Source organism: Octodon degus, unplaced genomic scaffold (genome assembly GCF_000260255.1).
Source record: "Octodon degus isolate 3935 unplaced genomic scaffold, OctDeg1.0 scaffold00219, whole genome shotgun sequence".
Taxonomy (NCBI): Eukaryota; Metazoa; Chordata; class Mammalia; order Rodentia; family Octodontidae; genus Octodon; species Octodon degus.
In genome coordinates, this window is record NW_004524795.1 from 304256 (window position 1) to 331843 (window position 27588).

The window sequence follows — 27588 nt, forward strand, 5'->3', positions numbered from 1 at the left end:
TTTTGTACGCCACATTTCAAACAGCTAAAAGAAAGAACTTTGAATTTGTTTTTACTGAAAAATAATAAATGCTTAAAGAGACAAATATGCTTAACCTGACTAAAACATTGTGCACTATATATCCAACATTACTATATATGGTAACTCACTATTATGTACAATTTTTTTTGTTTTTTGTGTATCTGTTAAAATACTACAAAAAGTTTTTAGGGTAAATACAACTGTGTTACTATAACAATAGCCTATCTGTGCTAACTGATATGGTCCAATAACAAACATGAAGAGTCAAAGAAAGAATTAGCAGATACATAAGGAAAAGTCCACTGCATGTGTACCAGTTTGCAATGGCTACCATAACAAAGTACTACAGACCAGGTGTCTTCTAGAATCTTTATTTCTTCATAACTCCAGAGGCTGGAAGTCCAAGATCAAGACATCCACAGGGCTGGCTTTTTCTGAAGCCTTCTCTCCTTAGCTTGCCTTTTCTCTGTGTCCTTTATGTAGCTTCCCCTCTGTATGCGTCTGCATGACAATTTCTTCTTACAAACGACACTTGTCCTATTGGATTAGGGTCTACTCTAATGATGTCATTTCAATTCAATTACCTCTTTAAAGATGCTCTTCCAAATACAGTCACAGACTTTGAGGTCATAATTCATCCCATGACAGAATGAAACAGAAAGACTGAGATGGGCAAAGCAAACCTACCTAGAGAAAACAGAAGTAAGGTAAGGAGGAGAGCAAATATTTTAAGACTCCAATACCATGCAAAGGTTTTAAAAAATTTTATAACCTTAAAAAGATCCTTCTGAGGAAGGACAACCATGAGCATTAAAGTTCCTTGGTATTTAAATCTCTAGTTTCCCAATGTTAAAAAAGAATCAATTAGAAAAACTGAGGAAATAGAAGGATACAACAATTGTAACACAAGTTAGTAAAATATGATGTTAAATCTAAGTAAGATACTGATGACAGAAAATGGGGGGGGGGCTTTTAAAACAATGTGAAAAGTTGAAGAGCCTGCAAAGAAGTTTAAGAATTCAAAACTTGATCTATTTAGAGATATTTATTTGCTTTAGCCTTTGTTAGCAAAAATGTAAATTTTAGGTATGCATGTTAAAAATGCTGTGGGTCCAAGGTGGGTGGCCTGACCAAGTATTCCATTCTTGGGTAGAGAAGAAGGAAACTAGTTTTCTCATAAAACTGCCATTTCCCAACTTCTAGCTTTATCTGGAAAGTCCACTTTCACATGCTCATGAAGCCTAGGAAGCCTAACCTCCACCTCCGTCTCTGTACGTATGTGTGAACGCCAGGTCCAGAGGTACATGACTGACTCACTTATTTCTGAGGGGCAGGAGGCTGCCCTCTACTTAGGGGCATGGATTAGCATCTGAATTACTGGGCACCTGGAGACTTCCCTTTCTTGCTTTTAAAAAGCTTAAAAATGCAGAACAGTTTGAGAATGTTTTACCTAATATTTTCATGTGTTAAATAAAAATCACAGAAAGCCACTGATTTGGACTAGACTCCTACAGCAGGCTCCACAGACCAAATCAATACAGAGTCATTCATACCAAATGAAACTAACTTAGGAGTACACCCATGCAACAAATATCAGGCAGTTACAGAAGCTGAGTCAAATCACTGTTAGGCAGCCAAATGATTCATATAAGGCAAACCAATTAGGTCCTATCCCTCATTCCTGTCCCTATATTTCATTTCCCTGTTTACAGATGCTGCCTGATCACACTGTAGCCTCAAAGTTCTTTCAACTTATTCTGGTTAAGAGGAACGTTTAACTCTAGAATCATTACTTAAAGTCAATTAAAATCTTTAAATTTGTCATTAATTTTGTTTTGTGACACATGTATTAGGAAAAGGGAGCTGAGAACTTCTCTAGGCTCAACTTACCCTTTTAACCAAAATTCTCTATCATTTATATCATGAAGAGTTAGTAATGCAAAACACTTTTAGGGTGCTGACCTGTGAGAATCACACACACCTCTTTTGCATTCATAATACCATACAATAGGTTCTATAAATCCCCACTTAACAGACAAGAAAGGACATAGAAAGATTAGTTAACTTGCTGGAGATCACATGGCTAAGTATCAGAGGGAGTTTGCGTCTCAACTAATACTGCCACTATGATATTTACTCATGCCATTCAACAAGTATCTTCAGTCCCCCTCTTCCCACCACAAATATAATGGTAGGGTTATACCTCCTAGTGGCTGGGTGGGGCACCTGGTTAGTTGTCAGCAGTGAGGTGGGCATGAAATTGACTTGTCACTTCTGGGCCAGAGCATTTAATAGAAGAAACAAGACCCCCTAGGGTTCTCTTGCTTCCCGGCATAGAATCCAGCGGTGCTTGAAATGGTAATAGCTATTTTATCAGCCAGAGACCTGAAGTAACTACACCCATCTCTAACCCACAATGGAAATATATTTACAGAAATTTTTTAACTTGTTATTTTAAGCTCTTATATTTGTGGGTGGGCTATTTGTTTCAAAATGAATAATCTAACTTGTCCAGACTGACAAAATTTTTCAACTCTTTATGTGTGTGTGTGTGTGTGGGGGGGACACACACAAAGAATATTCACTAAAAGAAAAGAAACAAAATATATAACTTTCAAACTAATGAAGTTGTCCAGGAGAAACCAGATAGCATAGTCAGTGCTCTAAAAAAGCTAAGAGAAAAAAATTCTTACCAAGGCCAATAAACTTAATTCTAAAACTTGTCTGCAACCTCTGGGCCCTGTTATCAATGCCCCCCATAAAACCTGAGGGATGAGTCTATGCAGCAGAACCCCCTGTAGAACCATCTACAAAAAACAACATGAGAGAGATATGCTCACAGAAAAAAAGCCACAAAATACATAATAATCACCATAAGAAATCAGTAAAACAATACCGAGAAAGTTAATCTCAAAGGACTTTATAATAACCGCACAATCCGAAAAGAGCTTTAAATGTTTAAAATTTTCAACAAGATTAAGACAGGAATAGAATCAGTATGGCAAGAAAGGGGTGTTATGAAAGAAGAATAAATGATTTTGATAATATACTTCAAATACACTTTGCTTAAAGTTAGAGAATAAATTCATTTATTGGTCTACTCTTCTGTAAATCCACAAAAGTGATGGCATAGAGATTTTTGTTTGTAAGACAGAAAGGACAAGACAGATGGAAGAGAAGACATCAGCAATAACACCTGGAAACTAAAAATCCTGGTTACTTGGCAGACATTTTCTTGAGAATGAAGTGAGCATGTTCCTTCAAAGAAAACCACCATCATGTTAGTTGCTGCTAAGAAAATTTGAGTTTTAGAGTGGAAATCAGAATCTTGGAAACCTTGTGTCCTCCACTGCAAGTCCGACGGCTTCTAAATACTTAAAGACTTTCCTGATGAGATCAATGGTTACTTTAAATGTGATTTTTAAAAATACTGTATAATGAAATGTGTCAGCACTTGGAAGGTCTGTTGAATTCACTGAACCAATATTTTCCAAATGATCAATGCATGATTTCACAAAAATCTTGCATGGGTAAAGATTCATTTGAAGTATGAGACTGACACACTGTAATGGAACACGGTACAAAATATGAATCCGTATGGCTTCCGATTCCACATTAGAACCAGGCTTTAAGAAACAATTGCTGGGCCGGGGAGATGGCTCAGTGGAATAAGTGCTTCCCTGGCAAGCACAGGGCCTGAGTTCAATCCCCGGTTCTGAAAAAAAAGAAAGAAACAAACGATTGCTAAAGTTTGCTGAACTAGCAAAGAAGAAAATCTGTAAAATCGGAAAGATTATTAATGCCTCCTCTTTTTTCAACTACCTATCTGTGTGAGCCTCATTTTGTCCACACCATTCAAAACAACATACTGAAAAAAAAAACCATATTGCAACATATCGAATACAAAAACATATACAAGAATCCAACTGTCTTTTATTAGGCCCATGCCAGATATAAAATGTCTGTAAAAATATGAAACAATGTGATTTAATTTTTGGAAAACCTAATTATTTTTCATGTTAAAAGTATTTAACATAAAAGCATTTATGTTAACATATAATGGCTTTTAAAACTACACTAACAGATTTTTTTATACACTTTTAATTTCAGATGCAGTAAGTATAAACAGAAATAACTCACATAAACAAAAGCTCTGAGGAATTCTCAATAATTTTTACGAACCTAAAGGGTAGGTAAAGGTAACCAAAAGAAAGTCCAAAAAAAAAAAAAAGTCCACATAGTGATATTAGTGAGATGACATACCTAAAAATGAAATGCTCTAAAGATAGATATTTCTATAATAATATATAACCAACAAAAAATACTGTATTTGTATACAGATAATGTTTCCTTGAAATTTATAAAATAAAAAATCCATCCAATTACATGGGGGAAATGCTACATTCACAACACTGAAGGAAATTTTTCACATCTCTTTTAGTGTCAGGGGAAACACAGAGGCAATAAAAGCAAGTAAAATGTGAACATAATTAATAAGCCTGATCTAACAAATGCACATAAAACTTTGTCTCCCCAGTGTGTGTGTGTGTGTGTGTGTGTGTGTGTGTGTGTAGTCTCTTCAGCCACACATGGAGAAGTTATAAACCTAAATTTCTCTCCAACCTCAGAGGAAATCTTAATTTCAAATGAACAAGAATTAGAACATAACTCTCTAATTCTTTTGTAACTCAAAGAGAAAATCAACAACAAAAGAGATGGTGGTATAGTTTGGATATTGATGTCCCCGAAAGGCCCATGTGTTAAATAAAGGCTGGTTCCTTGTGGTAGTGCTACTCAGTGGTAGAACCTTTGAGAGGGAGAGCCTGGTGGGAGGTCCTTAAGTTGCCAAGGGTGCTCCTCTAAAGCAAACTGTGAAGCCCCACTCCCTTTCTTTTTGTCTTTTTGCTTCCTAGCTTGTGAGCTGAACAGATTTATCCTGTCCCACATTCCTGCCCTTCCTTGAGCCTAACCTAATCACAGATTAGAACCTCTAAAACTTCAAGCCAAACTTAAGCCTTTCTCTTTACAAGCTGATTTTCTAGAGTATTTTGTTATAGTAACAGAAAACTGACTAACACAAATAGTTTTTAAATGTATATGTTTTTAAAAAAAATCAAGTATAAAGGATAGAATATAAAAGACACAAAGCACAAAGAGCATAATACAATAAAGGCCTATCAGTATGGGAGTATAAAAGTGTTACTTGAAAGAGATTTACAGTCTTTGGTGTTTTTCAACAGAATCAATAGTATAAATTAGCATGGAGTCTTGCAGCTATTCAAAATTACTATTAACATAACTATTTCCTGACCTAAACTACTACTGCTCACGGCTAAAATAACAAGTGTCCTCCTAAATTTTCCTAAATTTAAATCTTCTGTAGTTTTCAGAACCTGTGAGATTTTCACACAGTACAACCCTCTGCTCCCTGGCTCCCAAGCCCCCTACAACTTCATTTTGGTACATTTTCCTCATTACTCACTATCCTCCAGCCGCAAGAAGTCTTGCAACTTGCAAGGTTCCCTCCAGTCTCTGAGGCTTCACGTGAGACCATCTGTGTCCCTGGATGCTTCCTGGGATATGTCTTCATTGTTAACTGCAGCCTGTTCTCCAAGTCCCAGCCTCCTGCAAACCATTCAAACTTAGAACCTCTGTCACCCCTTTCCATTGCTACCTGCCCTTCTCCTGCATAGCACTTTAGTTTGAAGATATATTTCCTTAATATCTGTCTCCTGCTACTGCCAACTTTTACTTTATCAAGGGCTAGCCACACATGTAGCTGGCACCCAGCAATATTTGTGGAATATTTGCCAATGTGATTATGTCTTCTCCCCTAAACTAGCTAACCCCTTAGTTTAGATGTGCTAACTGCTGTGGGACAATTAAAAAAAAAATCATTATATATTTAACATATAAATATTTAGGGGCTGGGGACACAGCTCAGTGGTCTAAGTGCCTGCCTGGTATCACATGCCACCAAATCCGGGCATGGTAGTACACACTGTAATCCCAGTGCTGGGGAGGCTGAGATAGGAGGACCACTACGAGTCTGAACTACGAGACCCTGAACCAAATTAAAACACACACACACACACACACACACACACACACACACACACGCGTGCGCGCGCACACACACACACACAAGCTGAGCAGCTTCACATAGCTGAAGCCATGAGCCCTACTGTCTAGCGGAGGCCCACTTCGGGCACTGCCCTAAGTCCTGCCTCTGGCTTGGCTGACTCATCTTTCCTGTCCCCATCTCCTACTCACTGGATCTGGGTACACGCACTGGCCTTCTTTCCCAAGTTGTTTGATGATGTTTGCTCCATGCCGCTGCCTCTGGGTGCTACACTCTTCCCTGTGCTTTTTATACAGATAACTCCTGTTTCTTTGTTGGGGGTCCAAGAACCAAACTTATGCCTGGCACAGGTTAAGCACCCACTCTACCAACAAGATCTACTGAAAAACCAGTTGTTTATCCTTTTAAATCTCCAGGCAATTATTCCCTCAAGGAAGGCTTCCTCACCTTCCAATCATGCCAGGCAGTGCAGCCACCAGCCGTTTATCTGCACAGCCCCTACTCCTGCATCCCTCAGGAGAACAAAAGCCCCATGAGGACACAAACCATGTCCTTTGCTATATCTGTTGAAATGGATTCTGGCCCAGTGCTTAACACATAATTCCCATTCAAATCTGATGCTTAGTGAATAATTTGGAGAATGAGCTCAGAAAGGAAAAATACTACTTGTGTTCAGAAAGGAAAAATATTGGATCTTACTAGATTTAGTAAGGCCCCCCTCTTTTTTTTTTAATGTATTTGGTACAGGGTCTAAGGGTCTCTCTACACAGATCAGACTCATAGTGATCCTCCTGTTTTCAGTGTCCCAAGCGTGAGCATTACAGGTACGCACCACTACGCCCAATCTCAGTCAACATCGCAGTGCACCCCAGGGACGGGGCGGGCACAGCACTGGGCTCTGCCTAAGCAGGCGCTTTAGGCCACTGAGCTATCTGGCCGGCCCTATGAGGCTTTTTCTTATCAGGAAAAGAAACAGTTTACTGAATCTAGAGACAACACAGTCATGGACCTAGTCAGTAAAATGTTCAAACAGGTACAAAGATGAATAGAAAAACTATCTGCCATTGCTGCCGCTAATTTTACACATCAAGAGAATTTATGACACCCTGCATGAGGATTTTAGGACAGGTGATATAGGACCGAGATAACTCAGCTAAAGTTCTCCCAGAGATAAAAAGATGGCAGGGGTAGGATAAGCAATTGACCTTACAAGCTCCTTCGGAGTTCAAGATTCTCTGGGACCAAACAGCTGGCAAATTTATTTATGAATGAATTAAATGTAGACTTGAGAAGTCACTCCACTAGTCCCAGGTGTAAGTCCAAGCCCAGTGAATGAAATATCATTAAGGGAAACCTGAAACCAGACTAGCTTAAAACAGTGTGTGTGATGCCAGAGGGCAATGCAGAGGACTCACTATCACTGTCCCCGACGTAAGCTCTGGGCAGGGGACTGAAGTGTCTCCCTGCTCACAGTCCCCTTGCCAAACAGCAACACAGGCCGCCTCCACTTCACATCAGCTTATATTTCCTTTAAAGAAAAGCAATTTCTAATTATCTTTCTGCCTTCAAAAGGCAAGTGTATCTAAGTTCTAGGCCTACAATATTAGATAGCATCACTCCTTATATATGTATATATTCTCCTCGTTCAATTCAGCAAATAGTATTAAGCTCCCAAGGTGGAAGGCATCATTTGAGCAGATGTCCGGCCCATGGGTCCCCTGCCCACTAGGAAGTGGGCTGCACAGCAGGAGGTAAGCAGCAGGTAAGCAACTCCTTGTCCTTGACAGCACTGCCTGAGCACCTCCTAGCAGATCAACTGCAGCACTATTCTCTTAGGAGTACAAGCCTACTGTGAACCACTCACGCAAGGGACCCAAGATGTTAACTTCTTTGAATCATCCCCAAAACAGCCCACTCGCTCACTAGTGGAAAAACTGTCTTCCATGAAATTCATCCTGGTGCTGACTTGTGATCCTAGTATCGGGAACAACAAGCATGAAGTATCCAAATTAAATTGAATGGCACCACAGTAAGTGTCTAAGTTACTCTCTTCTCGTTGTTGGGGCAAATACCCGACACCCAAAATGAATGAAGGAAAGGTTTATTTAGCTCAGCTACTGGAGGTTTCAGTCCATACTTGGCTGGCTCCAAGGCAGAGTGGCATAGGGCAGAGGGCAACTGTTCATGGAGGCAGCAAAGAGTAAGAGAGCAAAATGGAGGAGTAGCAGCAACAATGGCTGCAGAGAGCAAGTCTGTCTCTCTATCTCTGTTACATTCAGGCTATCCACCCCAGTTTGGGTGTAGCATTCCCATCCATAATCCCAGAAATATTCACACCCATAATCCCAGCTGTACACACACCATAATCCCGGCAGTACTCAGACCCATAATCCACTTTCTGTGTGTTTTGTTTTTGTTTTTGTTTTTTTCTGGCTTCTAGAGCCTTTCTCTTTAAGTTTGACATATGGCCCCCTTCCTCTGTCTTCAAAGCCAGCAGGGCAGCATCTTGTTTCAGCCACTGCACTGCTTCCTCCCTCTTCCTTCCTCCCTAGCCCCTCGCGCCCACCTCCCTTCTCTGCAGGGCTGGGGATCATGTCCAGGGTCCTGCACGTGCTAGGGAAATGCAGCCCCACCTCCTTCTCATAACAACACCTGTGACTGCACTTGGGGCTACTTGGGTAATCCAGAGAAATCTCCCCATCTTGACAACCTTAACTTTACACATCTGCAAAGTCTTTTACTGTGTAAGGTAACACAGATTCCGGCAGGGAGATATAGATCTTGGCGGCAGGAGTGGGGTGGGGTGGGGTGTCATTTCCAGCCCATCACATCATTTTCCACCCAAAACTTCAACTAGGAGTTCTAACCAGCCGGTGAATGGGAACCCACTGATACATATATGAGATCATCAATCGTGCTGGGTCCTTCAGGGAGCACAGTCATGGTTCCTGGCTCGTTCAGCAGTCTCCATCCCAGGACGGGTGCTGACAAGGCCAGTGCCTCTCTTCTCACACCGGTCCCTCATGTGGTGCACAAGCAGGGAAGAGACGCTACCCTGGCCTGTCAGGCCTCATGTTGCTTCTGTACTTTAGGAAACAGGGAGAGTAAATTTTAATAATCCAGTGTGTTGGGCATTGGCAGAGAAAGAATGTGAAGCGTTGTTAGTTTGTTTGTTTGAGGTGGTCCTGGGGATTGATCCAGACACCTTTTTTACTGAATACACCATCAGCATTTTTTTTTTTTTTTTTTGAGCCAGACACCTTTTTTACTGAATACACCATCAGCATTTTTTTTTTTTTTTTTGAGACAGTCCCACTAAATCACTAAGTTACCCAGACTGCACTTGAACTTGCAATCCTCCTACCTCAGCCTCCCACAATGCTGGAATTATAGACATGCACCCCCATGCCCAGTTTGTACACAAGCTTCTTTTAGACAAAAAGAAGACTGACCCCCTATAGTACAACATTTCCATCTTGTCTATAAGCATCTACAGTGGAGTAGTAGTCTTTTTCATAAATGCCCAACAAGGCCAGGCACAGTGGTACATGCATATAATCCCACCTACTCAGGATGCTGAGGCACAAGGATTCCAAATGGAAGCCCAGCCTTAGCCAAGGCAACATAGGAAGATCCTGCCTCAAAATTTTAAAAGGGATATATATATATATATATATATATATATATATATATATTAGTACTTGCCTCATATCCATGAGTATTTTTTTTAAACCGGGGATCAAACTTGGGACCTTGTGCTGGCCAGGCAGGCACTTAAGCTACAGAGCTATCTCTCTGGCCCATGCATATTAAAAAAAGAAAAAAAGCTTAATAAAAATTTTCTAATTTGTCACATATATAGTACTAAAAAAAGAGAGAAACCTTTCCTTTTTATTGCAGTTAAGATCTTGATTTCTGGGAAAAAAAATATCAGTTTCTGAAGTCTTATTCATGTTTATCAATTTAACAAGATGTATCAATCACTAGCTACCTGCCATGTGAGTTAGGCACTGGGAATAGAACAGAGAACAGAAAGGTGCGCCCACCCTGCAGGAGCGTCCAGTGCACAGGAAAAAACGGACAAGCACCTGTCGGCCAGCAACGAGCGCTCTGTCCGGGGCATCCCTGGAACCTGGGCAGCACACATGAGGGGAAAGAGTTCAGAGAGAGAATAATGTACCTCTCCGCTTGTCTGACGGGCTGAGTTAGTGCTGACTAAGCTGGGGTGGGAGCAGTGAGGAGGAGGAGAGGCAGCAGAAGACACAACCGCCTGAGGCCCTGGGCACCTGAAATTTTCTGCACAGTACTGATGGCCTGGCCCTGCATACTGGTGCCCCCAAGGGGCCTGGCTAGGGTGTAGTGATCCCTTGAAAGGCAATTCAATGACTTCATCAAGGTGAACAAGTTTTCAGGAAGGCTGTGGGAAGTTAATAAAAATTGATAATGTGATCAGGTCTGTGTTCTACAATGAATCATCTGACACAAAGTGAAGGGAGGCTAAGAAGGAAGTAAGACTGGAGGCAAGGTTTCAGGCTGCAAATAATCCAGGCAAAAAATGACAGAAGCAGACAACTTCTGGAGACCTGTAAGAGACAGAGCAACAGGACCTGGTAACTCAAGGTTAAAGGAGTAACTTGCAGATGAAGAGTGCATTTATGAATGGGAGAAGAGAGGGACACAAGGCCCGGCCTGTAGTGCGAGCATGCGCTGTGCATGCATGCACATGTGTGTGTTCTATTTCGGAGACACAAAGTTAACCACAATGGCTGGGGTGTAGCTCAGTGGTAGAGTACATGACAAGCATGCAAGAGGCCTGATTCAATCCTCAGCACTGTAGAAGAAGAAAGAAGGAAGGGAAGGAGAAAAGTTCAACCCCCAGTACTGGAAAAGAAAACAACACTCAGGACAACTAAGGGACTTTACAGGATTAATCCAAGAAATCTAAATTTTTGTAAAAGTTGCGAAGAGAACAGAGAAAAATAAGAAGTTAGTTATAAAGAGAATTTTCCAGAATGGAACTTGTAGATTACATGGGACCTTAAGCACCCAACACAATAGATGAACATATATGTACATCCTGACACGCTGATATAATTTCAAGATATCCCTGGGAAATAGAAAATCCTAAAAGATTTCAGAATGTCACTTGTGCAGATCAAGAATCATGATAGCCAGGTTTCCAGGCACAAACCTACAAACCCAGCTCCTGGGAAGGCCAATACAGAAGGCTCTCTTGCACCCAGGGGTTTGAGGCCAACTTGGGCAAGACAACAAGACCCTCCACCACACACACACACACACACACACACACACACACACACACGAATCCTAATGACAAAATGATGGCCAAGCTAAAAGCAATGACACTCCAGCAGCAATAGGCAGAGCCTGCAATGAGATTTTGGCTGCAAAACACCAGTGAAATGGCTGACTTCAAGATTAGGACATCTCGGAGAAGTATACCTCATTGTTCCAAAACAAGGAAGTGCTCACAGATTGAAAGGGGAAACATCAAACAGATTGCAAAGTAGGGATGGCTGAGCATCATAAAGGTAGATAATGACCCGCATACTGTAGCAGAATTTGCTCTTGGTGTCACATAAGTCATCAGAATTGCATCTCTATGGTTTTATGTGGGGCTGCTGTTGAGGGCTGGCCAATGCACCAATTAGGTTGCAGAACAGTTCAAGTCAGGTCAACCCTACTCTTTTTTGGACCTAGTGTTCTCTTTTTAAAAGCCTGTGTTCTTGAGTAAAGAATTTTTTAGTAAATTGGAACAACAACTTTTAGTTCTGGAACGGCCCCTACACAGTCTGTTACAAGCTCTTTGTGCCTAGCCATCTTCATAGGTCACCTGGAACTGAAAAGTACAGATGTGATGGTTCCACAGGGGGGCTACCTGACTCACGGCTCTGTCCTTCCCTCCAGCCACCGCACAAACCAGTGCACACCACGTTTCCCATCTCTGGGACTGCTGATCCTTTCCCTGGCATATGAACAGGGTAATGGCTGGGGTCAGAGAGAGCTCTTTAACTCTCCCTGACAAAGCTGAAAACTGAATTCCTAAGCTGAAGATAATTCAGTGTTGTGGTTATAATCTAAGTACAATGAATTTTGTTAGCAAGGTTTTGATACTTGATTCCAAAATGGGCTGGCTGGCCATTATCCTGGCCTATTGTTTCTCTCATTTAATGAAAACCAAAAGAATAATTCATAGTTCAGTAAATCATATGGAGATATTTACAATGAAAATGGTATCTTTTTCCAGCGCCCTTGATTTCTTACGATGCACTCGGATCACAATGAAGATCCAGATGGGGCTGCAATACTACTCCTACCACCTACAGATAAAATGATCTTTGTTCCCTTTAGCGAATGGAGTAGAAGCTGACATAGTCTTGACAGGGAATATAATTTTTTATGCTCAGAGAGTCTCAGTTCCTCTGAGAGAAAATGGCTGACTCTGCCCTATCTCAGAAGAGAAAATGTGCACATTAGAAAACCACCAGCTTAACGGTCGTCTCCCTGGGAGGCCACCACAGAGAAAACCCAGCTTATGTTGGCAGATAAAGGAAAAATACCTCATGTTTGTGTATGTCATGTATCCATCTGGGTGGGGGACAGAAATGAAGGTGGGGGAGAAGGGAGAAGATGCAAAGAGCTGGGGTGAAATGTGTAAGAGCAAAGAACTCTTGACTGACTCAGGCTGCATGGGATGCCTTGTAATGAGGTGAACGCTCTGTGTATGTGAGGGGCTCGTGTCATGTGAGCATCAAAAATGCATCAGAAAAGTGCTGCCCTAAATAGACTGCCTCAATTCAGCAAGGGCACTGGTCTCCAACTTGGTAGCATACTGAAATTAATTCTGGGAGCTTTAAAAGATTCTGATGTTTGGGCCCCACCCCTGAAACTTATTTGGCATGAAGTACAATAGTAGGGACAATAATGGTTTCCTAGTTCCTGATCTGCAAATTCCTGAGGTTACAACAAAAAAGCACTGAAGTTTTAGGCTGACCTGGAGGTAAAAAGCCCACCATGTACTACATAAGTGGGCCCAAAGTAACACAAGGGTCCTTAAAAGTGCACAACAGAGGTGGGTGTGGTGTTACATACCTTGGAAGACTAAGAGACTAAGGTACAAGGTTCACAGGTCCTGGCCAGTCTGGGCTACATACTGACATCATGTCTCAAAATAAAACTAAAAAAGGACAGGAGTGGCTCAGTAGCACCCGTGCACCCTTGCCTAACGCAGCATGTGAGCCCCTGGCTTTGATCCCTTGTACTTAAAAGTGGATGAGGGAGGCAACATTAGTGGTAGGAGTAACATAACATGAGGACACTACCTACTATTGTGGTGGGGGGCCCTGAGCCAAGGAACGTGGGTGCCTCTGCATGCTGGAAAAGCCAAGAGTTGAATTTTCCCCTAGAGTCTCCAAAAAGGAATGTGGCCTTGCCAATATCTCAGTTTTAGATCAGTGGGACCCAATGTCAGACTTGTGACCTACAAGTCCATAAGGCACTACATTCACACTATTTAAAGCAACCAAGATTGTGGGTAATTTGTTACAGCAATAATCCAAAATTCACAAAGCCACACCATAGGCTTTAGGAGTTTTAAATCCCCCCAGGTGACTAATCTGCAGAAAATTATGATAACCACTAAAAACAAGATAAAGATGTGCTGGCATGATGATTTACAGAAGAGAATAGAATTTACAGAAGCAATTTCACCTGGGAAGTTACAGCGACCACATTATGTTTCTTCAGTACTCAGCACCTCTCACAGGTGCTGAGGCTTCTGCACCCACAGGATGCACACACTTCACCGTGTTGGGTGTCTGTTCTAGTCTGACCCACTAAACATGGAGAAATTTCTTTGGGATAAAGAACAATTGCATGTTAGAAAAGCAGAGTATTCTTCCTTCTTTCCTTCTTTCCTTCTTCCCTCTCTTTTGTGGTAGTAGGTAGCAACTTCATGGCCATACCCATGCGAGGCAAGTGCTCTTCCCCTGGAGCTGCATCCTGAGTCCTGGGAGGATTGTTCTATATTTTCTTACTTATACTATTTCAAGGAAGAAATTGACCAATAACTGAATTATGTGCAAACACATAAATTGGCCAGCTCACATCAGTAGCATCAAGAAAAGGACCAGACTACCCTCATCTCTGAGCTGAAACTATTACAAACCACCATTATGACTGTGAGGACACAGGGCTTCTCAATTCGCTTTAGTAATCTCTTTATTTGTGATGATAAACGACAGCAGTTGTTTATGATAGATAAATAGAATATTACTGTGCAAATAAATGAACTCATTCTTTCTAGGGGTCAAGAAAACAAGTGTCCATTATATAGTTCAGACAGGCGCAGGCCTCCTTTCAGAGTGAACCACTGCCCAACAGCAGGACAGGTGTGTGCCTGCTCATACATGATAGCATCTCTTCTTAAAGGTATTCTATCATAGGACTGTTGCCAGAAGCTAAAAACCTCTGAAATTTTCACTGTGTCCTTTCACCCTTTATTTGCCTCCCTGGGAGAAGAAGCAAGTATAATATAGAAAAGATAGTTGTGTGAGAGTCAGAAGACTTGAGCTAGAATTTCTGCGATGTCACTTATTGATGATGTGGCACTAAGGGTTCTTTTGGCCAATTGGAGCTTTGTCTCTAACAAATGAAGATGACTTACCTTCATAGCATGTGTGAAGAACTGAAATGCTCAAGATGACAGTGCTTAGCACACAGTAGGGGCTTTCTGTAAGTGCCAGCTTCCTGGATCTCACCCACTCGGGCTTTTACATACCACCACCTCCACATTAGGCTTCCCCCATCTCTTTTCTTTGCTGGCCTCTCCCTGAGTGCTGGGGTGCGTCAGCTTGGCATTTCCACCTGGACCTGTCACTGGTCTCTGGCTGAATGCGTCTAACGTGAATTCATGTCCCCATGTGGAAACCAGCATCTCCATTTCCCTGAGTTGCTAACAGGAAAGCACTTCCAGTCCCTTGCATCTCTCCTTTCTTCCCTACCCCTGCTGCTCTGACTCTCAGGTTCCACCCCCTCCCTCCGCACAGCCCAAGCCTTCCTGATAGCCCTCATGTCTTGGGGCTCTGTCTCTCCCAGTCCAGTCCACTGTGTGTCAAGGTAATCTCTCTCCAATCGAATTTGTTACATCAAACCCAGAAAAAGGCCTTCAATCATTTTTTTTTTTTTGCTCACTGAGTAGCATTTTGATAGAAGAAGAAGAAATCATAGTTGATGTGAGGACCACACAGCCTTGCTATGCACTGCATCAGAGTGTACCAAGTTCACATCACTGCCACATAAGAGAAGCACTTGGGGTAAACAGATCATGAACAAAGCATTTTAAAAAGCAGTTACTGAAAACTGGACATTTTAAAATCAAATTTCTTTACATAATATTTTATAGCTATAATCTAAATTGGCCACAAACTACCCTCAATTGTATTAAGCCACAACAATCCACTGACATTAAAAACTTGACACGTTACATAGCATTAACATCATTCAACAAACATCCCAATCTGTAGTATTTTTTTTTTTTTTTGAAGTGGAAAGAAAACATTAAATCTATTTTAATGAAAAGGATTAAGAATGATCTCACTGATGAACATTACACCACTTAAGACATATAAAACATACCAGTGAGAGGAGATCACAGATGCTCTCCATTTAAACAAGACAACCGTCATGGTTTGGGGGTTCGCAAGGGAACCAGTCTGTAGTATTTAAATAAAGGGACAAATCTGATGCATCCCACACTTGTTCTTACCATTTTGTTCATCCAGCTCATTCCCAATTTCCTGTCCCATTTGTTTTTGGCGACTTATGATAGAAGAAAGGGCATCAAGGCCTGCATCCTGTTCTGAAAGAAAAAGAAAAGAAAAAAAAAAAAAAAGCAATTCACTAAAACTCAAAGGAAAACAATTGAAAGTTCATAAATATAATCAGGCATGTAACACAACTCAATATACCAGGGATTAGATAGTTAACATCACTGGAACATAAAATACCTAACTTAAATCTTATTTTAAAATGATATCCAGATTTAAATTTTTAAGGGTGGAAAATGAAATAAAATTTGGCTAAACATTTAAACTTTAGCATCTATGAGTCAGTAATAAATAGACTTGAGTCTCATTTTTTTCAAATGTATAAAGGACATAAACTGTAAGTACACAAGAAAAAATTTTTATAAGGATTTTAAAACAGAAAAACACATAAAAGCTTTGGTGTCACTAGTTTTTTAAAAAATGCAAATAAACAATCATGAACTTTTGAAAATTTAACCAGATCATAAGGATTAAAGAACAATGATACCCAAGGCTAAGTCAAGTGGGAAGAACCAGAAGTGCCTAAGTGCTGTGCAGTAATAGGAGAAATTAAACTTTCTGATTGAAGTATTTCTCAAAGGTGCCCCTTTTAATCTACAAATTTGGAGTGTAGGAACATACATAAGAGGACATTCAAGCAGTATGCAAGGAAAATATTTATGAGGATCTTTCCTGAAATATGTTTCTTGTGCTGGATATCAATTTATTGCCTCTTGTTCTAAATTAACCCTGACTGCTCTTTCAACATGGATCTGGACCCCTTAAATACATTAATACTCTATCATGAGTGGTGAGCCTATAAGTAAAGCCAGCACTCTGGGAGGGTGAGGCAAGAGGAGCACAAGCTTTAGCCCAGCCTGAGCAGCTTAGCTAGATACTGACCCAAAATTAAATAAGTAAATAAAAAGGGCTAAAGATGAGCTCAGTGTAAAGGACCTGGGTTCAATCCCCAATACTGCCAAATCCCCCTACAGAGAGGAAAGGGAAAGGGAAAGGGAGGGGAGGGGAGGGGAGGGCAGAGCAAGGGAAGAGAGGGGAAGGAAGGGAGAAACAGGGAGGAAGGGAGACTACCATTTCTCTGAAATCCAGTGACCTGCAGCTGAGGACCTGCTCAACCCAGAGGCACACTCCTCTCTGGACACTCTGCCTAAGATTAGTGACTGCACCTCATACCTGCTATTTCTATATTCTCTTACCTGCTTGCTAGCTAATCCCTTGTTACTTCAATCCACTGTTATAGTTAATAATTCTCTATATTAAACCACCCCCCCCCGTCAAATTTTTTCTCCTGATTGGACCCAGAGTGATATATTTCTAACAATGAGAAACTACAAACTACCTAAATGTCCAAGCTTGGGGATTTGTTTATAATTTTACAGTGAAACAGCACATACCCATTAAATTATACCCATAATATGTATGTATATTTTGGTATTGAAAGTTCATGATATGTTATTAAGTAAACATATACATCTGGTACCCACAAAAATACACATATACTCAGTACCCACCCCCCAAAAAAGTAGGATACAAAGCAATGCACACTAAAATACCATTTTGTTTAAAAGACAAAGATGTACTGCTTTTCTGGTTTCTGTAAATTTAAAGAAAAATGAGCTAAATTCAAGTTATCAAGTTATTTAAAGATCCTTTAAAATTTAAGGCTTTTTTAAAACAAGGCAGTCTCAGGCATCTCTCTTGTGAGACTGTTTTTCCTTTGCTTCCAGGTACATTAGCAAGACCCCTCCAAGGCGGAGTCCACTGCCTCTCCTCACCCAAGCAATGTCAGGCGAAGACAGCACTATGGCAGCTGCAGCTTCACCCAGGCAGGAGGCTTTTTAGAGGCTGCTTAACCTAGAGGGATGTCTACTAACGCAGAAGTCACCAAGGTCTCCTTGCTTAAGATCACATTAGCATCTACTTACACTGTTTCCAACTCTTTTTATGGAATTAAGCCATTACACTTAGTTCTTTTAATTCATCTGGAATTTATTTAAACCAAAGGTGTGAGGTAAGGATCCCTTAGTGACATTTTTTGACACTATGCACTTTTTTAAAGCTATAAATGACTTGCTGCCTCTAGAGGCCATTCCAAGGGACCATTTTATAGCACAATTACTTTATAATGAGGTCCTTTTGGTCTTTAGTAACAACCTCTTGGATAGTATCCAAAAGAAATCTATCACCAACCTAGCACTGCTATAGGATGTCCAGTGCTATAGTAAAATTCTAAATGTGTCCAAAGAATAATCTATATTTAGGATGGGGGGGTCAAATGTCAATATAAATTAAAAGGTAAAACAATTTAAAAACAAGAAAGGAGATTCCTCAAGGGTTTTCAATTAGGAAGAAAGTCACTATGTCCTGAAGTTGCTTTATCTAGCAGAGATGTGCATTGTGAATGAAACATGTTATTATATATGCTCTTTCCTCTCACACTTATTGTCTGACTTACCTAACTAGAGGTCATCTCTCTAATGTACAACAGAAAGAGGACTAAAAATTCTGCTCCACTCAAATAACCTCTGTAAGACCTTGGCACACCCTCAACATGTTTAACTATTGCAATAAATTTCTCCTCATAGTCCAAAGACACAGAAGATAATTGAAACACCACGTAAGTGATAATAATCACATCAATTACCTGAGCCTCTCATATTCTAAAGCAGCATTTCTAAGGGAAGGTCACAGCCATTTAGAGATAATGATCAAAATAAAACACTGCTGCTCGCAAAAGCTTAAGAATCAAGAAACATGCAGACAATCTATTATAACCAGTTGACTACTATAAATGTCATAACAATAGTTCACTTCCATAACCTGCCCTACTCTATCACATAACCCTGAGGCATTATGATATCATAATAGGTCATTTGCGACATATCACATTGTATGAATCATTCTTCAATTTTACAATGGTAGAAATATTCAAAGATGAGTGATCATTGTGGTAGGAGAAAAATCACAGACTCCTCCTTCATGTTCATGTCTTAATCCCTGGAACCTGTGAATATCCTACCTTACATGGCAAAAGAGACTTTACTGATGTGATTGAGGCTAAGGAATCTGAGATGAGAGATTGGCCTGGCCTATCTTTGGACACAACTTAGCCATATGAGTCCCATAAAGCAGAGAACCTTCCAGCTGCTGTCAGAGAGAGATGCAGATGGGTCCAAGAGATGCAGTGCTTGGCTCTAAAGATGAAGAAAGGGGAAAAAAAAAAAAAGATGAAGGAAGGGTACTGTGAGCTGAGAGATGTGGGCAGCCTCCAGCAGCTGGGAAAGTCAAGAGAATGGATTCTCCCCTAGGGCCTCCCAAAGGGAGACAGCCCTGCTCACATCTTGATCTTAGCCCTGCGAGACCTGTGTTACACTTCTGACAGACTGAACTGTATGGCAATAAATATTTTTTAAGTCATGGTGTGCTATTTTATTATGGCAGTAACTGAAAACTAACACAATCATTTTTGAAAACCCTGTGGAACAATTAGGTGTGTGAATACTTCCTATCTAAATATTCAGGAAAACCGTCTTCTAAATAAATAACATGCAATTGTGGGAGGACAATCGGTGGCTACAGATTTAAAAAAGTCATCAGAATATATTCCTGAATAAAAAAAAGAATATATTCCTACCAAAAATAACACACTTGATTATGATCAAGACACTAAATCCAGCTATCACTTTCTAGAGATTAACTGGGACAGAAGAATAAGCTACACAACATTTGAGGAGACCAACAGATCTTACATGGCAACAGGGACAGTGAAAAGCCACAAGACGGGGCCAGCCAGACAGCTCAGAGGACTAAAGCGCCTGCTTAGGCAGAGCGCAGTGGCAGGGGTTCAATCCCTGACACGCTGTGCCGGCCCCACCCCGAGTGCGCTGAGACGTAGATTTAGAATGCACCTGTAATCTCAGCACTTGGGAGGCTGAAAACAGGATGACCACTACGAGTCCGATTTACATAGTGAGACCCTGTAGACCTTGTACTAAATACATTAATAAAAAAAAAAAAAAAAAGACAAGTGACCCTGTACCACAAGGAAACTGCAGAGAAGAGACAGAGTTAGAAAAACATTCTATACATTCAAGAAATTTAAGGTACACACCGACTAGTTGGAATATATGGACCATATTCAGACCCCACATTAAATACAGTCTAAAAGAAAGTATCATAGGACAATTAGGATACTTACACAATGTTGCATGTCTGATTATATTAAGGAATTAGTTAATTTGATGTGGGTAACATGCATTGTGGCTTATTTTTTCAAGTTATCTTTTACAAACATATTTTAGAGATAGATTTTGAAATATTCACCAATGAAATGACATGATGTCTGGGATTTCATTAAAAAGTAATTCAAGTGGTGGCTAGTGGGTTATATATAGGTAAGATCAGATTGGCTAGGAGGAGAGATAATTATTGAATCAGGGTGAGAGGGGGACATTGAGTCCTTACTGTCATTACTTTGATATGTTTCAAATTTTCCACTGCAAAGAGTTATGAATATTTTAACAAAAGAGACATTCCTAGGCGGTACAGCCACAGTCCCCTGTCAGAGCACATGCCAAGGGCTGACACTGGACCTCCTCTTCCTGCCACACAGAGAGCCCAGCTGTGGCGCAGAGCGCGGCTGTGCATATCCAAGGGCTTGCACATGTAGTACTTGCAGTTTACATCAGTGAGTGGCCACAGAGGGCCCTCTAGCTTTACAGGAGAAGCGCAGCCCCTGCTAGGTGGAAAGGCTCTGGCCAAAACCAGGTAGGCCTCTGAGTTTAACGGCCCCCAAGCCAGTCTGCACTGTACTTCCCAGAGCTCAATGCAGGAAAGAGCTCTTCCTGCATAAGGGGAAGTGGGAACAAATGAGGAAATGATACCCTCATTTGATCTTTCTCTATCACATGACATCCTCATTTGTCTTTATCTATCAAGCTAGACAAAGAAGTTGGTCACTATGTTAGCACCCTCAGAGCAAGTTCTAAGAACAAAAATTTTCTTTTTTATTTTAAGATCTTAAGAAAGAAGCCAAGTGTGGTGATCCATGCCTGTAATCCCAGCACTTGGGAGGTTGAGGCAGGAGGATCACCATGAGTTTGAGGATAGCCTGGGCTACACAGTGAGTTTAAGGCCAGCCTGAACTACATAATGAGACCAGATCTCAAAAATAAAAACAACAGTTTGCCAGCAAAGCAACAAATACAGAGATAAGAACAGGGAGAGGGAAAAGAAAAAAAAAGAATAGGGAGAGAAACACCTCACCAGCATGCACTATACAGATGCTGCTCTGGCCCCATTTCTTCAGCTCCCCACTCCCGAAGGCCAGCGAGCTTTCAGAGCCAGGATCTCACACAGATATGCTCTGCTTGGTGCCTCCATGGCAGAAATGTGCAGGGCATCATCTCACACCTACCTCACAGCAGGCCTGAATGTAGTAGCCCCTTCTAGGGGACAGAATACTTTTCCTGGCTGTAAACAACTTGGTTTGGCAAAAGCAACAAGCTGGGAAAACTCATTGGCATTAGCTATAAGGCAGCTCTTTCAGGAATGGAGAATACTAAGAAGAAAACACTGCACTGCTATTCTTTTTTCTATTTTCTTTCAAACAAGGCAATGGGTGAAATAGATCCAACTGAAGACACAAGAGAGTCACAGTGTTTCACTTCTTGGATAATTTCACTGTGAAAAGGAAGCTCAAAGAGAATTAGGCCTCTGCTTGTAGCCAAAATGGACAGGGACCAGACTCCCTTCTGGCCAGAAGCAGTAGGGCTGGGAAGGATAAGGCAAAACATACAGACAGTTTCAAGAAATGGACAACAGTCAAGACAAAAAGGGTGGGGACCCTAGAGGCCCACAAAATAGACAAGATGAGCACCAAGACTACCCAGGTCACTGCCACACCAGCCACCCAGCCAAGTGGGGGTGGGAATCCAGGCAGAGCCAGCAGACTATCTGAGAAGTCCAAGTCAGTCAAGGTTGCTCAAACCTGAAGGGCACAGAACTAGAGAGGCACAAACTGCACACAGTGCTCTGCAGACCTGCAGAGTCCACATTGCAGCCTCCACTAGTGGCATCCAGGGCTCACATGAGAAGTAAGCAGACGACCTGAGGTTGGGGACAACTCCACAGAGCAGAAGAATGATGCTCTGAACTCAGTAGGGCCAGACACAAAGCCCACCCCTACCAGGCTGGTCAACGCCCTGAGTGTCACACAAGGTTAGACTATCTCTAGACAGAGAGAGCAAACACTGTGAAGGGCCACACAGGAACCGCTCTAGGCTTTGTGGCTCATGGCATCCATAGAGCAAATTCTCAACTCTACCACTGTAAGCAGGAAAGGGTTTGAGAACAATGCGTAAACGTGCAAGCATGTCTGCCTGTGCTCCCACAAAACTGTATTCACAAGCCCTAAGCTTTGAACTGTACATAAATTTTGTAGGTCATAAAATTTTCCTCCTTCGATTATTCATCATTTAAAATGTTTAAAGCTACTATTTAACTTGTAGACTACATAAAAATACATTGTAGACTAGATTGTGCCCATAGATTATGGTGACACCTATTCTACAATAATAAACACCTCTTTGGTCTAAGACCCAAATAACTAAACTGTATCCTGCAGCAACTCTCAAAAATATTTCTAGATCCCTGGTTCCCCTCCACCCAAAAAAAAAGAATATTTCTAAAAATTCAAAAAGTACCCATTATTGCAAAAAGCATAATAAGTGGCAGCAAAATGACTGTTTCCCCCACTAACATCAGAAACAAAGCAAGCATGTCTACCCTTACCACTGTATTAGAGGTTGTAAGAAACACAATAAGGCAAGAAAAATAAATGGCATTCAGATTCTAATGAAGATGCAAAACTGTCTTTTCACAGAAAACATGATCACTTGTGTGAAAAGTACTATAGATTTAATAAATGTACTTTTTAAAAAATGAGTGAATTCTCTAGTATAAGAACTCAAAAGAAGAAATAAAAATTGAAAAGTATAACAAATTTAAATGAAAAGCAAGAACTTAAGGATTAGGGCCAGCCAAATAGCTCAGCACATTAAAGCACCTGCAAGCAAGCTCAGGGGCCGAGGGTTCAATCCTCAGGCCTGCCATACTGGCCCTGCCCCTGGGGCACCCTGAGATGGCAGTTGAGACTGGGAGCAGTGGAGCACACCTATAATCCCAGCTCTTGGGAGGCTGTAAACAGGCTGATCACTATGAGTCTGATCTAGTAGTAAGACCCTGAACACCCTGTAGACGCTTCCCTAAAATACAAACAAACAAACAAACAAACAAACAAACAAAAGAATTTAAGGATTAAGCAACAAACAGAGAGAGGAGAAAAATTAGGATATATGGCAGGAGCAACATCATACATTTATATAAACAAGATGGTTAAGGCAATGGTCCTAAGAATCTCTATCAGGTTTTTGAAGGTGGCAGTTCATGAGTGGAACTCTCATCCTGGCTGGCTATGTATGCTGATGTCTGTGAACTAGGCAACTGAACTGAGGGCAGCAATGTGTAATACTAAAACCACGCTTCAAGTGAAGTACCTGTCATTTTGGTCTTCTAAATGCATAGTGCTTCTAATGTCATATCAATTATTGTTATACTCTCTTTAAAGTAAATGTGTGTAAAACAAAAAAAGAAAAGGTAATAAAAGAAAAGAGACAAGAAAAAATGACATAGGATTGCCCTGCTTTAAAAAAAAAAAAAAAAAAATGAGTGAATTTAGGAAGACTGCACAACCTTTAAACAACATACAAAAACCTGTGTGTGGGTGGGGGGGGTGATTAAACCTTTGCACTGAACTAAATCCTCAGGCCTTTATAAAAAATTATTTTGAGACAGGGTTTTGCTAAGTTACTAAGTTCCTCAAGCTAGGCTTGAACTTGCAATCCTCCCACAGCCTCCCAGAGTGCTGGATTTATATATAAGTAGCAATCAGATACTGTATCGATAAGTTTTAAATACCATTTATAATAATAAAATATATTTGTAATAAAAATATGAAGAGGGATAAATATAAATTATACGAAAGATATATATATATTATATATATATTATATATATTATATATATATACAGTGAAAACTAAAAAACATTGCTGAGAAAAACAACTAAATACATTTGCCATAGTCCTAGATTAAGCAACTAAATATTGTTAGGATATCGGCTCTTCCCAAATTAATCTTAAAATTCAAAATAATCCTAATCAAAATTCTGAAGGCCTTTCTGTTCTGGTCCTGAGGACTGGAGTTAGGACCTCATGCACACAAGGCAAACGCTGCACCACTAAGCTATCTTCCAAGCCTAAAGGCTTTGTTTATTATTTCTGGAGGAAATTAAAGCTAATTCTAAAATTCATAAGAAAGTGCAAAAGACCTAGTAATAGCAAATATAGATGTTAAAAAGAACAAAGTTGGAGAACTTATGTACTTGACTTATAAATCTGTCATGAAGGTATAATAATCAAGACAATGTGGCATTACTAGACCAATGTAAAAGAACAGAGTCCAAAATTAGGGCTATACAATATGGTCAACTATTTTACGAAGATGAGAAATTCAGTAGGACGTGAGTTTTTTGCTTTTTTAAAAAATAGTGCTAGGCCAAAAAAGATATCACTATCTTAAAAACCTAAATTTCAATCTGTATTTCACTATAAACAAAATTAATTCAATACAGATCTAAGAGATAATGTAAAAGCCTATAACTATAAAATTTCTAGAAAAAACAAAGCTTCAAATCTTGTGGCTTGAGGTTAACGATTTCTTACATATAACCAAAAACACAAACCATATATATTTTCAAAGGCTTTATGAAAATTAAGAACTTCTGCCCTTTGAAAGATTCTGTTAAGAGAATAAAAAAGAAGAACCATAGATTGGGAAAAAAATGTAAACAATAAGACTGACAAATGACCTTTAAAAGGAAATATAAAAATTTTTCAAATGGATAAAAACAATCTAAGTAAAAATGGACAATTTGAACAGATATTTCACTAACGAAGCCACAGGTGGCAAACAGGTATAAGCAGATTGCTCACTCATTAGAAAAATACACATTAAAAGCACAATAAGGGCCACCGAGATAGCTCAGTGGACTAAGCACCTGCCTAGGCAAGCGCAGGGCGCAGGGTTCCATTCTGGCACCACATACTGCACAGGCCCCGGCACCGCCCCAGCCCTGCCCCCGGGCACGCTGAGCCAGCCACTGAGTCCAGGCGTGGTGGCGCACGCCTGCAATCCCAGCACTGGGAAGGCTCTCAAAACAGGAGGATCCCTATGAGTCCGAGCTGCATAGTGTGACCCGGTACCAAATACTTAAGAGAAAAAAAAAATTTTTTTTTTAAAAGCACAATAAAATGTACCTAGACATCCTTGTAAAATGACTGAAATTGGCCGGCCAGGTAGGTCAGGGGACTAAAGCACCTACTTAGGCAGAGCGCAGCGGGCGTGGTTCGATCTCAGATCTCCCCACTTGGAGTGCTGGTCCTGCCCCTAGGGCACGCTGTGACACAATTGAGACAGGGAGTGGTGACGCGTGCCTGTAATCCCAGCACTTGGGAGGCTGAAAACAGGAGAATCGCTACGCATCCAATCTACCTAGTAGAACCTGTAGACCCTCTAGACCCTGTCCTTAAAAAAAATTTTTTTTAATTTTAAAAAAAGGACTAAAATGAAAAATGCCTCCAGTTTTGGTGAGGATGTAAGACAACTATAATTCTTACATGCTTTGTGTTGGGGTACAAATGGAATCTCACTTCTGAAACTAGCATTTCCTTAAAAGTTAAGCACATGCTTCAAAACCTCTACAGCGAAACATCAAATTACTGGGTTTAAAAAGTCAAAGGACTAGAATAAACATTTTATAAAAGAAGGCATACAAATGCCTAGTTACATGAAAACACTCAAGATAATTAGTCATGAGGGAAGTACACATTAAAACAACATACTTTGTTCCAGTTAGTATTATCAAAAACTAAAACACAAAGGTTACAAATATTGGCAAGGATTTGGAGAAAACAGAATCCTTAACTTGGTTTTTACTATTTTTGTGGCTGTTTAACTTAGCATGCCCACTAAAAAAAGTGAGGAAGTTCTTCAGAAATTTATAAATAAAATTACTATTCTGGTCTAGCAATTTCACTACTAGGTATATAAAGAAAAAGGGATTAATATGTCAAAGGGACATTAGCATTCCCATGTTCACTGCATTAGTTTCAACAGCTAAGATTTTAAAAATTCACTTGAATAGCCTTCCATGGATGAATGGATTTAAATAGTAGTGGAATACTATTCAGCCATAAGAATCCTATTATTTACAATAAAATGAATGAAGCTAAAGGACAATATGTTAAGTGAAATAAGTCACAGAAAGCCAAATAGTAGATGACTTTACCAATAAGTGGAACCCAAAAAGGTCAAATTTACAGAAGTAGAACACAGAATATGGTTAGCAAGGGCAAAGTAAGGAGAGAGGATCAAGTGGGTGTTTAGGGAAACGTTGGTCATAGGACACAAAATTCCAGTTAGCCATAAAAAATTTAAGAGTTCTTGGAAACAACCCAAATGTCCATCAACCAAGGAATTGAATAAAAAAGACCTGGTATTTTTATATAATAGAGTACTATTCAGCTGTAAAGAAAGATAAACTCCAGGCTGTCATACACAAATGGATGCAACTAGAGAACATACTCCTATGTGAAATAAATCAGACTTGTATGTGTAAACATAGTATTGTTTTCCTAGTGCAAGAGATTTAGACAGTAAATATAGTCCAAAAGGTGCAATAGACACTGTGAAAGGGAAAGATACCGCTCAAAAGAAAAGAACAACTGTGATGGGCTAAAGGAGAAAAGAAGGGAAAAAAGAAAGACTGATAGATAGATAGATAGATAGATAGATAGATAGATAGATAGATAGATAGATTTTTTGATACAGAATCTCGCAGCACAGTTCAGACTTGTAGTGATCCTCCTGTCTCAGTCTCCTTAGCCCTGGGATTACAGGTGTGCACCATCACACTCAGACTCGGAGCCAGCACGGTACAAGGTACTGGGAATCAGACCTAGTACTTGTGCTTGCCAGGCAGGTGCTTATGCTACTAAGCTATCTCCCCAGCACCCCCCACTGTTCAATCCATTTTATACGCCTATATCTGGTAATCTGAGCAACTACTTTGCATATAACAATATGCACTATCATAACCATTGTTACTTTTCCATCATCTTGTTTTGAAATTCTGCATCTTTTTATTGTTTTTCTTTATTCTCTTTAAAAAAATTTAAGGGCTCTATTGTACATCATGGTGACTAATAATATTCTTGAAAATTGCTAAGAGAATAGATTTTAAGTGTTCCCCATGGCAAGTGTGGGAGGTTCTGCATATGCTGGCTTGATTTAGATACTCTACAATGTATAAATATTTCAAAATATGTTGTATACCATAAATATATACAATTTTTATTTATCAATAATGTTTTTGATTTTAAAAATAAATAGTTAAGAGACCCAGTCCTAGCCCAGGTCCGGTGAGTGTGTGGAGAGCTTCCTGCTACCCTGCGCCAGCGAGACCAGTCCCAGCCCAGGCGCAGCGTGGGCCGGACCCTCTCCCGCCCCCTCGGGCCGC

At 40.4% G+C, this 27588-nt stretch overlaps 1 protein-coding gene across 2 annotated transcripts in view; it reads right to left on the bottom strand.

The window, feature by feature from the left end:
• Positions 1-27588, bottom strand: part of Stx8 (syntaxin 8) — a 305754-nt gene that overhangs the window by 216240 nt on the left and 61926 nt on the right. For both annotated transcript variants that reach the window (XM_004645159.3, XM_023705411.1), the window contains exon 6: positions 15891-15983. In XM_004645159.3, coding sequence (XP_004645216.1) covers positions 15891-15983 — 93 coding nt within the window. The remainder of the gene's footprint in view (positions 1-15890; positions 15984-27588) is intronic.